General features: G+C 35.3%; 3 protein-coding genes across 5 annotated transcripts; 1 reads left to right on the top strand and 2 right to left on the bottom strand.

Moving 5' to 3' along the window:
• The first annotated feature begins 315 nt into the window (after window positions 1–315).
• LOC137831454 (protein OCTOPUS-like) lies at window positions 316–2,270 on the top strand. Its single transcript, XM_068639136.2, has one exon. It carries the CDS (start codon window positions 468–470, stop codon window positions 2,073–2,075), a length of 1,608 nt encoding a protein of 535 aa, XP_068495237.2. The 5' UTR covers window positions 316–467; the 3' UTR covers window positions 2,076–2,270.
• Window positions 2,271–4,072: 1,802 nt separating this feature from the next.
• LOC137831448 (uncharacterized) lies at window positions 4,073–5,068 on the bottom strand. The gene is made up of 2 exons (XM_068639127.2): window positions 4,905–5,068; window positions 4,073–4,759 (listed from the first exon to the last, which is right to left on the bottom strand). Exons 1-2 carry the CDS (start codon window positions 4,936–4,938, stop codon window positions 4,353–4,355), a joined length of 441 nt encoding a protein of 146 aa, XP_068495228.1. The 5' UTR covers window positions 4,939–5,068; the 3' UTR covers window positions 4,073–4,352.
• Window positions 5,069–11,541: 6,473 nt separating this feature from the next.
• On the bottom strand, window positions 11,542–15,689 carry LOC137831446 (protein NRT1/ PTR FAMILY 8.1). Of its 3 annotated transcripts, XM_068639126.2 has the most exons (6): window positions 15,531–15,689; window positions 15,228–15,295; window positions 14,532–14,715; window positions 14,216–14,433; window positions 13,126–13,679; window positions 11,542–12,611 (listed from the first exon to the last, which is right to left on the bottom strand). In XM_068639126.2, the coding sequence occupies exons 3-6, from the start codon at window positions 14,635–14,637 to the stop codon at window positions 11,777–11,779; spliced, it is 1,713 nt and encodes a 570-aa protein (XP_068495227.1). In that variant the 5' UTR covers window positions 14,638–14,715; window positions 15,228–15,295; window positions 15,531–15,689; the 3' UTR covers window positions 11,542–11,776. The 3 variants fall into 3 exon arrangements, with proteins under 3 accessions (XP_068495227.1, XP_068495226.1, XP_068495223.1); XM_068639125.2 differs by having other exon boundaries at window positions 15,228–15,689; XM_068639122.2 differs by lacking the exon at window positions 15,531–15,689 and having other exon boundaries at window positions 15,114–15,296.
• Between the last annotated feature and the right edge of the window lie 1,892 nt (window positions 15,690–17,581).

The following is a 17,581-nucleotide window of genomic DNA, read 5'->3' as shown; positions in this document are numbered from 1 at the left end:
TGTTCAACCAATAATCATTATTGCTCCAACCCCTCGTAACAACAAGAATCTTTGTTAATTAAAAGGGACACATGAATAATTTCACATATGACTGACTAGCTTTCTCAAATACTTTTTTTCTTTACAATGTCAACACTCCATCCATCCCCATTTTGAACTCTAGAGTCTCACATCATTATACATTAACTAAAACAAACAACATGTCTACTTGTTTTTTTGTTGTTGGCGAATAGAACTCACCCGGAACATAAGATGGGCTTAATGAGATTCGAAAATCTTATAAAGGTATGAAAGTTAGTTCAATTAATTAAAAGGAGTTCCAAATATTAATATTGAAAAGATTATAAATTGAGTGGAAGGTGGGAAATGCAGGGAAGGGCGCTGGGTGGCTTTCACTTTTCGCGGTACCATAACTAACCTAACATGATCCCACCACACTCCCTTATACACTTTTTTCACACTCACTCATGACTACCAAAACGCACCGTTTCACTACCTGTCACCGTCACCCATTCACACCTGTCACCGGTTTCTGTGCCTCCTGTCTCCGCGAACGCCTCGCCGGCATCGATTCCTCTTCCGCCTCGCCGGACCTACGCCGCACTAAGTCCTTTTCCGACCGCACATCCGCCGCTCTCTCCTCCTCCGCCGCTCCGGATCCCCGCCGCAGGTCCTGCGAGGTCCGACTGCCGCCGCCGCGCGGCTCGCTGTCGGTCCTCTTCAACCACGACTGCAAGAGCAATAAGCCAACGAACCGGAACGCCGAGATCCGTTCCAGCATTGCTGGCGTCGGGATTGGAGAGAACGAGCACAGCGACGCGGTTAGGGTTTTTGGCGATGAAGACGCGGAGGGGAAGACGATGAAGGAGTTCATAGATCTCGAACTGCGCAACCGGAAGGGCGCGGGGAAAGATTTCAGAGACATCGCGGCGAGTTTTCGCGGCGCGGCTTCCGAATTCAGCAAGCGATTGATGAAATGGAGACGGAAGCTGAATCCGAAGAGAAACCACCACAACGACGTCGTCGGTGACGACGTCTGTTCGGTCGAAAAGCTAGGGTTTAGGTCGTTGCGGGAGACGCAATCGGAGGTTGGAGAATACGGTTTCGCGTTAGGTAGAAGATCGTGCGACACTGATCCGAGGTTATCCGTTGACGATTCGCGGTTTTCGTTCGAAGCTCCTCGAGCTTCTTGGGATGGTTATTTGTTAGGGAAAGCATACCCTAGGGTTTCCCACATGGTTGGTATTGGTGATAGGGTCTTGGTCGAGGAAGAAGAAGAGGGACACGTGAGTTTGGGGAATGGTGAAGAATGTTGTCCTGGTGGCTCTGCACAGACGAAGCATTACTATTCCGATTGGCATAGGAGGAGGAGGAGTTTTGATAGATCGAATTCTCATAGGAAGTCGATAATGGGGGACGTTGATGAATTGAGAGTGATATCTAATGCTAAGGTTTCTCCGGCCACAACTGAGTTGTTCTATGGAGCGAAGGTGTTGATCACTAAGAACGGTTTGAGGGATGTGAATTTGAAATCGTCTGATAGTGTAATGGGGTCTGGTTCCAAGGTTGATGCTTGTGATGTTGCAATTGGGGATGGTCTGAACAAGTTTCACAAGTGGGGTAGGCTATGGAGTAAATTGGGGTTAGTGCAGAGGAGAAGGGAAGATATGTTGGAGGAAGGGGAGTATGGTGGTGGTGATGGTGGTGGTGGTGGTGGTGGTGTGGTTAAGAAGCCAATTGCAGAGTCTTGGCAGAAGCTGAGGAGGGTGGTTAATGGTAAAGGGAGTGAGTCAGTTAGCCAGAAGCTTATTCGTAGCTATAGTGTTAGTTGTAGAGATCCTTGTAGAACTTCAGGTTTAGTGAATGGCTTTGGGGGTTCTGAGACTAAAGGCCATATCTTGAATGGAAGGCAGAGATTTATGCTTCAGAAAAACCGGAGTGTTAGGTATTCACCAAGTAATGTTGACAGTGGCTTGTTAAGGTTCTATTTGACACCCTTGAAAAGCTACAGGCGAAGCAGGTCTGCAAAGAGTACCTTAAAGAATTCAAATTCAACAGCCAGAAGTTTCTTCTGAGGCTGCAACTAATTGAAGTGTATCTGGGTGTAAAAACATATAATGAAAATTGTTTCTTGTCCTTGAGATTAAGTACTTTACATTGTTAGAAAGCATAACATTGAAAAGATAGTAAGTTCAGGCTGGTTGATGTTGGTAGCAGAATAAAAGCATTCATATATGATACTAATGTTACAGTAATTTCTAATTGCATCACCGCTACGAGTTATAGTCTTACATTCGATGTTGGTAGAATTTATTACAAGAAAGCTTTAAAATGTAGTCAAAGGTAAAGTTTTTAAAGCCTGTCAGATGGCAGGGAGTATTAATTTTTATCCTCCAATTTGTGGTTCAACTATGTAATTGCTATGGATGCATGAAGTAAAAGCTCTTGTAAATCTATATAAGTATTATGGTTATCAGCCTAATTTCTTTTTTCTATTTCAGTATGTAACTTTTCTCTTCATTTTAAATTAAATTTATATGCTTTAAATGAATAAATGTTCTTATTATTGTTATATGAAGTTGAGATTAGAATAAATTAATGGGTTTAAGGCTTTATAATAGAACACTTGATGTAATAGTGAGGGATGATTATGATAGTTTCAGCCTATCTATTTGATTGCTATAATAGTAGCGTTGCTGATGACAGACTGAGAAAGTAGTTTTTTTTACCGGTTTTTTTTTTTTTTTTTCTAACTTACTAAATCAGATTCAAATCTGATTAACCTGAAATTAACACCTTTAGGATAAATGTCAGTAGAGGTGTTCACCATTATTCCAACTCATCGTCATTGAATTCATCACAAGATCGTGTTTACATTCCATGGTACTGTTACGGTTGGGATTTGGTAATCTATATATCTCAGGTGACTGTGTCCCTGCTTATTCTGGCGTAATGACTTGTGATATCAGGTCTTTGAATTTGTCATCATTTTGTGTGAGGAAAGGTTTCTAACAGATTTGTGAAGCTGTTCCACATTTTGCTAGTCTTCTGCAATGCATAATGAACTTGAAAAAGAAATATCCTCATTATAAAAATGCTTTTTAAGCACATGCTTTGATTTCAATTCGAAGGATCATAGCCGAACTCAAGTTTCACTTTTTTATGTTCACTTAACGGGTCTTTTTAATGATTTGGAATGCTTATTTTTATTTCTCCATCCCTGGTTCATTCTTTACAGGAAAACTAGATTTATACGCATGAGTGGTTTAACTGTGATAATGAAAAAATAGTATAGATATTCTTGATAAGTTGGATGTTAAATAATTTTGAATTGAGAAGAAAAGATCAAAGGAGTTTTCAGACTAATCAAATGGGCTCATAAGTTGGGGGATGGAGGAGTGTCCTGGTTAGAAGACCCCTGAAATTAAATATGCAATCATTCCTAATCTGCTGTCAAGTCCCCCCTCCCTACATTCAATTCAACGACACTTCTATAAATTTCAGTTAAAAAAACAGCTCAAAAGCACATTAAAACCAAGCCATTCTTTCACACGATTTTCTGTCCAGTTGCATTCGAATGTGTTCTAACAACAAAACAAACTCACTATGTCTTCTAAAAAGCCTCTTACAGCAGAACAAGCTTCGGGCAGTGTAGCAAAAAACCATTGCGGCTTCTTGTGGAAGAGAAGAAGAGAGTAAACAACTCTATTCTACTCAAATTCACCATGGATTGCTTGAGGTCGTTCTAGTTGGAGTTGTCGTAGGGTTGAGTGGAAAGTATAGAAAAAGCAATTTATGATTATCAAATTGATGTGTAAGGTAGCTCAAAATTTTGAACAAAAAAGTACAGATTTGATTGTTGTTTATGTGCTGTGCATTGTTATAGTACACTATAATATTACTCTGTGATATTGTGAGTGTTGTAAGACATTTTCAATTAATGATCTCTATAAAAAGCTTATGTTTCGCTTGAGTTTCAATCTTTCAGTTAATGTCTGCGACATTGAATGACTATTTTAAAACTTTGGATAAATGGTAAATGGAAAAACTTCATTAATAAAACAAAATAGAATTACTAAAATTGCTCAACTTGGTTAACACGAGAATATGTCAAAATAAAACAGTACAAGAAAACTACAATAATAAGCCTAACACAAGGGAGATTCATAGGGCAAACACAGACATTCCAACAAACAAATCAGAGCAGACTGATTATTCCTTCCTTTTATCATCATTCAAACTTTTATCAAACACTTTACACAGCAAAATGCTACTATAAGATTCCTAGCATGTACTACAAATACTGCCTCATAATCAATTCAGTTCATGTATCATGGGAATGACACTGGCCGTTATTCAACATCAAAACCCTTCTCTTTTAATTCAGTTGCGACCTCATTCTTGAGCCTCAACCACAGCTTTTGAGCTTCCTCATCCAAATTCTTGTTCTGCATCTCCTTCTGCTTATTATTGTTTCCATCATTATCACAACCACAAATCTCTTTTGGACTAACAGCGGTTTCAATCATTCTTCCCTTGCCAATGAAATTCTTCAGTGCTTCTTCATGCTCCTTCAACTTTGGCTTCAGTTTGTCCCATCCCAGTGATGAATTCTCAGTATAAAGCCAGAGAGCTCCAAGGAAGGCATAGGTGTAAAACAAGCCCTTCCCAACATGTTTCAAAAAGTAGTAGTCTTCCCTTTCCAATCCAATATTTTTCAGGTATTTCTTGGAATTCATTGAACTTAGCATATGAAAACCTGCATTCAAAGATAATTTTATAAAGAAAATGCAATGAAACAAAAAGAAAAGTTTGACTTCTATTGCAGACGTTTCATCAAACAGCTGATGAGCGAAACATGGGTTCCACTAAAATGGCTCACTAAGTAAAACATAAAAAGGTACCTGTTTTGGGGTCCCGAAAACGCTTAGGGAACATTGTAATAGTTAAATTTCAATTTGGGGTGTTTCTTTGTGGATGATAACTTTCAGAATGCCTCACGGAACCAAGCACGTCGAAATTTTGTGTTCGTCAGTGAAAAGAAAAAGATACATTCCCACCTTTTAAAACCAACTAAATGAAAATCGTCTTTTAATATTAAAATGTTGAATTGTGATATTGAATTGAAATATTTAATAAAAATTAATAAAACGAGTTGTAGATTATATGAAAAAATTGGATTCTAAAAATTATCCCCACCTTTTTTTGTTATGCATTAAGAAAACATTTATTTACAGATTAAGAAATAATTATATTCTCAAAGTAGTTTAATTTTATAATATTTATACCTATATAAAGAGGACTATCCTTGTTTTTTTACACATTCATTTATCATTTTATTTTTATATCAATATTTTATTTTATTATTTTAAAAATATATTATAAGAGACCTTTTATCATTTTATTGTTATCTTTGACATTCCTGCCATTTTCTTTTTTTAGTATTTATTTTTATTTTTCTAATTTTATTTTTTAAAATTTTCTTTATCAAATTCTTCTCACTCTCGTAAGCATATTTGATGTCCACCATGAGACTTAGTAAATCTATTCTTAGACTACAACTCTTATGGTACTCACAAAAAATGAAACTACAACATCAATGTCATCATATTATGGCATGGATTTGCCATCCTGTTACGCCCTAAAAGCCCATATGGAGCCTATCCTCTAAAAATATGAAGAAAATGTCCAAAACATTCACATGCATGCAAAACAAGTTTGACAAAGATAGGGAATTTTTGCATAATAAACATCGTCACAAGTTGTAAACCCACCAAGAGTAGATCACCATATTGCACAAAGATCGAACCACACACTGATCCGAGAAGAATTTGCAAGCATGAATCACACAAAGTTGCTTCTTTGAATTAAAACAAAAAATGAAATATGAGTAGAAGAATAAAAAAATACAATCTACAAAATCTTAGAAATAGAATTGGAAGCAAATCATCTGCAAAAGTGCAAAGAAATAGAATTTGAGTCTATTAAGGAAATAATAATTATCAAATTATATGTAATTATTGTATGCAATATTTGATGATATTGTACCCAATTATATGCAATTAATTTAATAATTATAGAATCTCATGATTAGTATTCTACCTAATTAGATTGTAATTTGGGAGAGAGAAACTCCCTATATATTTCCTATACATGAAGTGAAGTGATGATGTAATATACACATAAGATAATAAGAAACATCTCTTCTTCTTACCATTTTTTATCATTTTTATCAAAGCACCGATCTTGGTGCCCTGACAGCCTCTCTATTTTTATTCTCTAAATAAAAAATCATGTCTAATAAAGAAGGCACAGTAACGAGTCTAATAGAAACCTCGTACAACGCTTCAGTGCCGAGCAAATTCAGCAATTGACGAGGGCTATTTACTCGCTCAACTTAGCTCTGTAGGTCTGTTTGCCCATAACTCCTATTCTAATTCTCCTTTTACGAAACCATGGATTTTGGATAGTGGAGCAACCCATCACATTGCATCTGATTCACAATTTTTCACACACACTTCATCATCATTTATTTCAAAATGTTAATATGCCCACAGGCTCAACTGCGTCCATCTCATCTACAGGCACAATTAAATTCAATGACAAAATCACTCTCAAAGAAGATGTTATTTGTGTTCCTTCTTTTAATTTAAATCTCATGTCCATTAGTAAGATAACCAGTTCACTAAATTGTTGTGTCGTTTATGGTTGCATTTTACAGGACTTGGCTACGGGAGGATGATTGGCTCGGGTAAACAACACGCAGGCTTATACTACATGTCCCCCCTCCAAACCAAGCTCACGCATCTCAAATATGACCGATCCTGATTTATGGCACAAGCGCCTTGGACATCCTTCTCCGGCGTGTCTACAACTTGTATCTTCCTTACTACCTATCCCTATCAGTAAAAATCTCATTTCCATTCATAATCAATTTGTCCCAAAGCTAAACCGACAAGGCTACCCTTTCCTTTAAGCACAATAAAATCTCATTATCCATTTAATCTATTGCAGTGTGACATTTGGGGTCCTCATAAAACCCCAACTCATTTTGGAAAACGTTTTTTTCTCACTATAGTCGATGACTATACTAGATGTACTTGGCTATTTCTTATGAATCACAAATCTGAAACCCAACATCTCTTAGAGTCATTCATTACATTTGCACAAAATCAATTTCAGGCATCTATTAAAACCATTCGCGTTGACAACAAACTGAAATTTATTTCATGATTTTTTTCTCAAAAAAGTATTGAATGTCAACGCACTTGCGTTTACACTCCTCAACAAAATGGAGTAGTAGAACGCAAACATAGACATGTTTTAAACACAGCACGAGCCCTCCTATTTCAGTCCAATTTACCATTAGAATTTTGGGGAGGATGTGTTTTAACCGCCACATATATCATTAATCGCTTGTCATCACCTTTACTAAAAAATAAATCACCTTTTGAGCTACTATATAATCAACCACCTTCACTTTCTCACCTAAAAACTTTTGGTTGCCTCTGTACGCAACTGTTGTTTCACCTAAGCAAAAATTTGATCCGCGCGCCCGACAATGCATCTTCAGTAAAAAAAACATACAAATTATTTGATATAGATGCAAGCACTTTTTTTACATGTCGGAATGTCATCTTCCATGAAAGTGTTTTCCCATTCTGCCAACAATCACAGACACAATCCTCACCTCCATTACAAGGTATTTTGCCCACTATTGACATTGACTTACCCACTCCTGTCCAACATTCACTCGATCAACCTTCTTCTCTTACTCATCACAATGCACCTGAACCTTCATCAAACCAACTTTTTTCTCCTACTCGTCACAATGCACCTGAACCTCCATCAAACCAAATCTCTTCTCCTACTCGTCACAATGCACCTGAACCTTCATCAAACCAACCTTCTTCTCCTACTCGTCATAATACACCTGAACCTCCAGTAGACCAACCTTCTTCTCCCATGCCAAGAAGTTTAGCACCCATTTCCAAACCTTCTCCAACCGACCTTCCTGTTCGACGATCCAGTCGCACATCAACCCAACCTTCCTGGCTTCAAGACTACGTAACGGGATCCCAAGCCAATCATTCAACCACTGCCCAAGACCGACCGAATGGAACCAGGTATCCTATGCATAATTTTCTTTCTAATTCACGATTTTCTTCTACACATAGTGCATATCTTGCTAACATCACAACCACCAAAGAACCTCACACTTATGCTCAAGCTATCCTTGATACAAATTGGCAAAAAGCAATGGACGAAGAGCTTTATGCCTTGCAGCTAAATCAAACGTGGACCTTGACACCGTTACCCGCTGGGCAGAAACCCATAGGATGCAAATGGGTCTATAAAATAAAGTACAACTCAGATGGTAGCGTCGACAGATATAAGGTGCGCCTAGTCGCAAAGGGGTACACTCAGATTGAAGGTGTCGACTATTCCGAAACTTTTTCACCAACATCAAAATTAACAACTTTGAGGTGTCTCCTCACCATTGCAGCAGCTAGAAATTGGTTTACTCACCAGCTAGATGTGCAAAATGCCTTCTTACATGGCACATTGCATGAAATTATTTACATGGACTTGCCACCCGGGCATCATCAACAGGGGAGAACATTGTATGTCGACTCAACAAATCCCTTTATGGTCTCAAACAAGCATCTCGAACATGGTTTTCAACATTTTCTCATGTGATTAAATCTGTAGGATTTCAACATTACTCTCTATTCACAAGACAAAATAACTTATCATTTACTGCCCTTTTGATTTATGTGGATGACATTCTTTTGACAGGAAATGATTTGACAGAAATTCAGCGTGTTAAAATTGTTTATTACAACAATTTCGCATTAAAGATCTTGGAGACCTAAAATATTTTCTAGGGATTGAATTTTCCCGTTCCAAAGCTGGTATTTACATGTCCCAAAGAAAATATGCGCTTGATATTTTGCAGGATACGAGACTCACAGGTGCTCGTCCAGAGAAATTTCCAATGGAACAATACCTAAAACTCACACCAGACAATGGAGAGTTATTAAAGGATCCAGTCAAATACAGGCGACTCGTGGGACGACTGATATACCTCACGGTTACTCGGCCTGACATAACATTTTCGGTTCGGACCCTAAGTCAATATATACCGGATCCACGGAAATCTCATTGGGATGTCGCAATTCGAGTCCTAAAGTACGGATCACCAGGACAAGGATTGCTATTGCCATCCGAAAACAATCTAACATTGACAGCTTATTGCGACTCAGACTTGGGAGGTTGTCAGACAACTCGGAGATCAGTATCTGGATATTGCATTTTTATTGATTCCTCTATTATCTCATGGAAGTCAAAGAAACAGACAAACGTATCAAGATCATCAGCGGAAGCAGAATACCGCGCAATGGCCAATACTTGTTTGGAGATAGTTTGGTTGCGATATCTGTTGCAGGATTTAAAAGTGCCATGTAACTTGTCATCTCAACTTTTCTGTGATAATCAAGCGGCATTACATATAGCAGCAAACCCAGTATTTCATGAACACACAAAACACATTGAGATAGACTGCCACATTGTGCGAGAAAAATTACAAGCTGGGATAATCAGTCTTTCATATGTACCGACACAGTATCAACTCGCAGATATTACGAAGGCATTGGGCAAAGAACGATTTTTGACGCTACGACACAAGTTGGGGGTTCTTGATCTTCACCTACCAACTTGAGGGGAGTATTAAGGAAATAATAATTATCAAATTATATGCAATTATTGTATGCAATATTTGATGATGTTGTACCCAATTATATGCAATTAATTTAATAATTATAGAATCTCATGATTAGTATCCTACCTAATTAGATTGTAATTTGGGAGAGAGAAACTCCCTATATATTTTCTATACATGAAGTGATGTAATATACACATAAGAGAATAAGAAACATCTCTTCTTCTTACCATTTTTTATCATTTTCTTATAGAGTCAAAATAGAAAAAAAAAATGCGGAAATTCTAGAAAGTTGGAAACTAATAAAATGTGAAGAATATCTGAATCAAAATATAATTTCGAGATCCTCGGAGCAAAGAAATGAAAAGATGTAAGCTTAAGGGAGAAATCATAAAACTTCGCGGCGAAATAGGTCAAAAAACAAAGCATCATAGTTTTCTTAATTTTCTTATTTTCTTCTTTGTAATTCTTTTATTTTTCCTTCGTATGACAGACTAAACTCTTTTGGATTGATTCTCTTGTGATTTCATGATGAAATTTGAGGTTTTTGTTCAAAAAAATTTTGTTCTTAAATTCTCTATAGCAGATTGTACTAGACGGTCTACTTTGTTTGAATGCCTGTAAACTTGTTTTGAACTATAAAAAATGTTATTTTAGGGTTACACAAGGCATCACCTTAGGCCACATAATTTTTGAAAAAGGCATCTAAGTGGACCCTGCTAAATTGAATATTATATCACAATCCTCTTATCCATATTCTATACGAGAGGTTAAATCTTTTCTTGGACATGCATGGTTTTATCGACGGTCATCCAAAATTTCAAGTGGATTGCTCTTCCTGTGTAGAAGGATATTTCCTTTACATTTGGAGAATAATGCAGAAAGACATTTGATTGCCTCAAGACAACTATTTTCACTCCTCTACCTTTTGACCACCTAACTAGACGCTTGCATTTAAGCTCATGTGTGATGCTTCTGATTATGCATTGGAAATTACTCCCTAACCATTTACAATATGGGAGGTGGATATACTTGACCCATTCTTATAGACAAAAGGGCAAGTGAATTTTTTAATGGTGGCTATTGATTATTCCACTCAATGGATAGAAGTCGGGCCATTGACGACCATCACTGCTAAAAAAGTGCATAAATTCTTTTGGAAGAATGTTATATGTAGACATAGTTTACTACATTGTATCATCATTGATAATAGTCGACAATTCACAAATAATGATTTGAATATTTTTTTGCAACAAGTCCACTTCAAACATCGAGTTTCATCTATGAAACATTCTCAAACCAATGGTCAAGTAGAAATAACAAACAAAGATATAATAAACAAGCTCAAGAAGAAACTCAAACAAGTAAAAGGTCACAGGATAGATTAGATGTCATGGTTCCTGTTGAACTAGGAGAAGACTCTTGACGAAATTTTTTTTTTTCCGAGCACAATATAATGGTGACTTAAGAGTTGAGCTCAACCTCATCCATGAAATTCAAGAAGACACTCGAAAGGAGAAGAAGAAGCAAAGACTAAACCTGATGTGGTGCAAACTCGAAGATCGAAAGGACAAACATGATGGAAAGCTAGTGCCTAACTGGGATGATTCATATTGTGTTGTTGACTCACTTCAAAATAAAGCTTACTCAAAAGAGTTGAACGAAAAACTCATATCAAGGATGTGGAATGTAACTCGTGCATGACAGTTAAAGTCATTATAGAAATTTTATTGTAAAAATAATAACGTACTCTTTTTCCTTATTTCAGATTTTATCTCTAGGGAGGATTTTGTCAGACAAAATTTTAATGAGGCACATTCTTTAATAAAGTTCATTTATTCATAACAATACTATTATATCCATAGGTCATTTGAAAATAAATGACTAAACACATCAGATACCACAATCAATCGTTTGAAAATGAAGATTCACATCGAATCAAAGTAATCCTGATATCCAATAGGTGTTGGCAAAGAACAAGACTATTAGTGAAGGAAACTTCCAATGTGATGTATAATGAAACTACTTCCAATGTACAGCACCTAAACCAACATTTCAGCGCAGAGTTCCCACTGGTCTTTTGTATGTATACAACATGGACACTAGAAGGAATGCTATCAAGTTCAGAACACTTAGCAGTGACAATAGCCAGAAGAAATAATCTATGTGGCCAAAGTTTAGATTGTCAGGTATCCACCCTGGACTTCCATTCTTAGTACTAATCTTTGTCACAATTGTCACAAGTAGAGAGCTCAAGTACTGTCCCAGAGCCACTGTGGTGAGTGAGAGAGCAGAACAAAAACTTCTCATGGCATCAGGAGCTTGCTCATAGAAGAACTCCAACTGACCAATGAAATAGAAGACTTCTGCACAACCTATGACAAAATATTGAGGAACCTGCCAAAATATTGTCATTGGTACCTCCTCAAGTTGATAGTAGTTGTGCCTCCTCACCATTTTAAGCCTTATGAGCTCCAATATTGCTGCAGCTACCATGGAAAATATGGATAGGAAGAGGCCAACTCCCATTCTCTGGAGCTGAGTTATGCCATTTCTGTGCCCGGTGAACTTTCTTGCAACTGGCACAATGATCCTGTCATACACTGGGACCCAAAATATGACACTGAGGGTGTCAAAGATAGAAAGGGATGCTGGTGGGATTTTGAAACTGGAGTTGCCAACATGAGTATTCATGGTTTGCCCTTGCAACACAAATAAGGTGCTCATCTGACCATAGACAGTGGAAAATATGATGCCAGTTGCCCATACAGGAAGTAATCTTAAAACAGATTTGAGCTCTTCCACTTGAGTTACAGTGCAAAGTCTCCAAGGGTTTGTTGATTCTCTCACTTTATCTGACCGTCCTACGACTGCTGCTTTGTCAAAAAATCTATTTCACAGAATAAGAAAAGTGTATCAAATTTAGTCAAGTCAACAGGCTAATATCTAATGAATGACAAAACTTAAATAAACTTCAAATCTACGGTTTTCTCCAATCAGAATTTAAAATTAATCTTTAATCCAGTTAATAAAGTTAACATTATGAAGCAACAAAGATTACTGAAGTGAAACTATAATTTTGATTAAAGAACAACACCAGAAACACTCCAGAAATTGCATCTAAGTTTTATCTAGTGTCTAATAGATCAAAGGAAACACTAGTGACAGCCCTATATATATTGCAAGGGTGATACTTTTAACTTCTCAGGGAACAATTGAAAAACTAGCGATCATAATATTGTCATATTCTAATATGATTGCATGTTAAATGGCATGAATGTGGACTCAAGCGTTGCTTCTGTATACCATATAATGTAAATGTGACTTCAAAATTGCTTCTGATCGGATTAAGCAAAAAAGAATTAGTTGGTCGTGTAGAAATTTGTTGCCATTGCTTAATTTACCTTAACTCGTTTGTGTGATCAAGCTTTCGGCTTCCTTTTATAGCAGATTCATCTTCACTAGTCTCGTATAAAAGAGACGTGTCAGAAGGTACTTCAACATGGTACTTTCTTATGGATGCCAAAACCACCTGACAGATTCTAGTGAGGGCGCTGCCTCCAGGCTTCTGATTCCTATACAATCTAGTGCCTGAAAAGAAACTCACCACAGCAATTGCCATGGCTACAGCAGGAATGCCAAAGCCCCATCCCCAACCCACATTGTCTTGTATCCAGACTAGCAGAGAAGAAGCAATAAGAGCACCAATGTTGATTGAGAAATAGAACCAATTGAAGAAAGAACTCTTGTGTTCCTTCTCAACTGGGTCAGTGTCATCAAACTGATCTGCTCCATAGGACGAGACACAAGGCTTAATCCCTCCAGTGCCAAGAGCAATAAGGTAAAGAGCAAGGAAGCAGATTGCACTCTCTAGAGTAGTAGCACGACAATTTTCATCTCCATGACATGCTGGTTTCATGCCAGGAACTGATGCAGACAATGTCAAGAGTGTCATTCCCTATTGTACATCAACAAGACTACCTTTTATTAGATGTTGTTTAACAGACTACAAGACACCTTCACAAAAATGTTAGACCAGTTTTCACACCATTGTAAATTTTAATGTCGAATGACTTCACAGCATAAATTCTGAAACATTTTTGTGGGGCTGTTGTGGTGATCAAGGAAATATGAATATGTTACGAGATATATATACAGTACAACAGCAAAGTTTATATATAATTATTGTGATATTCTGATTACTTTTGACATAAAGTTTGAAAAATAAAAGTAAAAAGCTATAAAAATGCATCTAAAATTATTTGAAGTTTCTAGGCACTGTCTGGTTTGGGAGAAACTATTACATGATTTAGAACCATCATATGTCTATGTTTCGACCAATTTCGGCCAAACATGTAATCAAAATTTTCAATTTACAAGATAGAATCAATAAAACTTAATTATATATCATGTGGAAAATGGTCTAGATGAAGATAGTCCAGGACCATGTATTAAATTTTCCCAGTAAAGACAGGTTGAAGAGACCAAACTCACAATAACATATATTATTGAGAAACCGGCAATTGTCCAATATCTTCCGAGGTAGGAATCAGCCAAAAATGCTCCAATCAATGGTGTGATATAGCATGTTCCACTCCAGTTAGATACATTCTTAGAAGCAGTAGCACTGTGCTGATGTAGGCGATTCTTAAAATAAAGCACCAGGTTTGTGCTCATCCCATAATAAGCCAATCTCTCACAACATTCATTTCCTGTAAATAGAAGCTTAAAATGATAAATATTTCACACACAACACAGTTCATACACATGTCATCCCACCTTGGACTTAAAAAACACCAAAAAAAATTACCTAAGATAAAGGGGCAGGCTCTCCAGGTTCCAGTTTCCTTTTTATTAGCTGGATTTCCACAGTAATCTACTGTTCCATCTTTGGTGTATCCATCATCCTCTGCCATTGTGGTTCAAAACTCGTCCACACTGACCAATTATTCGCTTGCAATTGCAACCAACCAACCAGCACAGAAATTGACAAACTGAAACAGCAACAACAGAGAATAACAAATTACAAAGGTCAAAATTGAACTCAGTTAAATAAAACACAAAAAGACGTTTTTTTTTGAGAAATCTCAGTGATCACCGCGCCGCAACACTTTGCTGGTCTTTGCCTCAAGAACAAAAGGTTCCAGAAACCAGTTTTTTATTCTAATGTTTAGTTATATTCGTCCAATAAAAAAAAATAACACCCTTTTCAAGAATAACAGAAAGGTTCAAGATTCAAATACACAAATCCATAAATCAGTAGAAGTTAAAAGAAAACACCAACAAAAAAGACTTTAAATTTGTCTGCAAACCGCTGATAAAATCTCATAATGATAAACCCCAGATCAGAATTCAAAAGCAAAGCATGAAATCAGAGAAGTGCATCTCTAACCTTAAAGTTGGCAACTCAATCAAGCATCACCTATCATTGTGCAAACCATAGTGAATAATAATGTATGTATGTATATATATATACACACACTTTTCAGTACAGATGGGCACCTACCTCTTGGTCTAGCTGGCCGGCCATGTCTGTTGGATAGAGTGAAGATAGGTTACACATCCTGTGACACCCTTTTTTTTTACCATAAGTTAAAATTTATTAAAATCATATAATAGTAAATAAAAAATGAGATTTGCACAATTTATAATATTTAACTTATGTTAATGAGTATCTAAGAGTATGATATTATTCCTCATCAGATATACACCACAAAGTAATCTGCTGGAGAGTGTTGACTTGTCTCACGTGTGTTGTGATTAGAGAAAGATGCAGAAAAAATCTTGAACATGTGATCTTGGGATTTACCCTCTTTCAGTTGCACGTAGCTCTCTCTACAGAGAAAAATTAGGCAAAGTTGGACCTTAAAATTCTCAATTTGCGTCAGCTTGACTTTTGATTGCTGAGTCAAGCATTACTGTTCTACAGCTAATAATATCTTAAATCTGTTGTGAAAAAACTGAAAACAAATGAGAATGATCCTTTGAGAAGAACAAAAAGAAAAGGGAAATTAGTTTTTAATTTGATTACGCAAGCTCGATGTGGATGAGTTTCCAACCGTGGGAACACAGCGGTGCAAGAAGCCAAAGCAGAGTTCCCATTATTGTTTACATATTATAAACATTCCCATGATTGTGTGAAAAAAAAAGCTTCTTTTGGATAGGCATTCCCATGACTGTTTATAAAATGTTTGCTTTTTAAAAGAAAAATACTCATGGTAGTGTGTTCAAAAAGTAGCTTCTTTTAGATAAGTTTTCCCATAATAATTACTCAAAAAAATATCATTGAGATTTAACAATTATGTAAATTAATCTTCTGAGCAAATAGAAATATAAAAGTAAAACATAAACATATATGATTTTTAAATAATTTAAAATAGCAGAAGTTGCATTTATCTTTATTATATGGTACTTGTGTTTCCTCTAGTTTTAAAATAGGTATTTATTTATTTTTCTAGTACTTTTAATAAAATGATAATCACATCTTTTCTAGTTCTTTTATATTAAAATTCACATTTTTTTATACTTTTAGAAAAGTATATTCTTATATTTTTAAGAAAGCAATGATGTTTCCCTTTTTTCTTAAAAATACTATCTTGGTTAAATTTAAATAAAAATTATGAAAATTAATTTATAATTATTTTTTATAAACAAAAGCTTGAATGATTTTAGTATTATATATTGAAAATATTGTAAGAAAAACATTTTCAGTAAATTTCAAATTGTCTTATAAAAATATAAAAAAGTTATATTTTTTAGAAAATCTTATTAGCTTATTATTATATTTATATATGATTTTAATACAGGTATAATTATAATTACATTGACAATCAATTTTAAATACACTTGTATGAATATAGCTCCATAATGTGTAAATACTATTAAAGAAAACTTTAAAAAGATATGATGTAATATTTCTTATAGTTAAATTATTCAACTTTTTGCTTGTAAGTTATATATATTAAAATTTTAACTTTTAATTTCGATACACTTTCGTTTTAATATATTTTTTTTAAATGAAAAAGTGAATGTCACTTTATTTCAAAATTTTCATCAGTGTCATTTTATTAAAATAAAATAAAAATTGAAATTTTATAATTAAGATCAAAGGAGGATGTGGGTATAATTTAGACTTGAAAGAATAATAATGTAAATATAATTTGAAGTTTTTTTGTCACGATGTGGATGACTTATAGGTTATATACTATATACTATATACTTATTAATATGACTATAACTCATATTAATATTAATGTGAACATGGTAGCTAAGTTTCAACTTTCAATTTCAACTAAAAAACAAATAACACGTCACTTGAAAACAGCTAGACAATACGCAACAAAGCAATGTGTACAAGTTTCAAAATTCAAAGAAAGCTGTGGTCATGGTTGTATAAAGAAGATTCTGAATATTCTTTGTTAACATTACAAATAACTCTTAATTTATCTATTCAATGATTAACTCAAGGACTTTGAGTCAAGATTAAAATACAAGTTAAGTATTATCCTAATATTATAACCACAATTAATTAAACGAGATAATACTTGTTTAAAAGAATTCTAAACATCAATTCACTTTGATAATCTTATACTTTTTATTATATTACTTTTAGAAAAAACAAAACAGATAAATCTGATTTGTTTTGGCTCGATTTGTCATTGACTCGTTAAAAGTGTGACAGCTTAATCCGTCAAGGTTATATGAACTAAAATTGATAACCTCTTTCATCATAAGGTGGGTTGGCAGGTTGATCTCCACAATTTTTTTGTTTTTAATCTATTTATTTAATTATAGTAATTAATATTATTTTCTGGACAATAAAAATACAAGGAAAAATAATAAAATTGAATCAAACTCTAA

This window comes from Phaseolus vulgaris, chromosome 6 (assembly GCF_051622355.1).
Source record: "Phaseolus vulgaris cultivar YP4 chromosome 6, ASM5162235v1, whole genome shotgun sequence".
NCBI lineage: Eukaryota > Viridiplantae > Streptophyta > Magnoliopsida > Fabales > Fabaceae > Phaseolus > Phaseolus vulgaris.
The sequence above is the reverse complement of the archived record's forward strand: the minus strand, read 5'-3'. Positions and strand labels throughout refer to the sequence as shown.

What these genes read in the sequence shown, in the direction of transcription:
- LOC137831454 (XM_068639136.2), top strand. Translation starts at nt 468, where the DNA reads ATGACTACCAAAACGCACCGTTTCACTACCTGTCACCGTCACCCATTC.
- LOC137831448 (XM_068639127.2), bottom strand. Translation starts at nt 4,938, where the DNA reads ATGTTCCCTAAGCGTTTTCGGGACCCCAAAACAG. An exon ending in TTTTCGGGACCCCAAAACAG is followed by an intron (nt 4,760 to 4,904) that starts GTACCTTTTTAT and finishes CTTTGAATGCAG; the next exon opens with GTTTTCATATGCTAAGTTCA.
- LOC137831446 (XM_068639125.2), bottom strand. Translation starts at nt 14,637, where the DNA reads ATGGCAGAGGATGATGGATACACCAAAGATGGAACAGTAGATTACTGT. An exon ending in AGCCTGCCCCTTTATCTTAG is followed by an intron (nt 14,434 to 14,531) that starts GTAATTTTTTTT and finishes TTCTATTTACAG; the next exon opens with GAAATGAATGTTGTGAGAGA. An exon ending in TCTCAATAATATATGTTATT is followed by an intron (nt 13,680 to 14,215) that starts GTGAGTTTGGTC and finishes GATGTACAATAG; the next exon opens with GGAATGACACTCTTGACATT.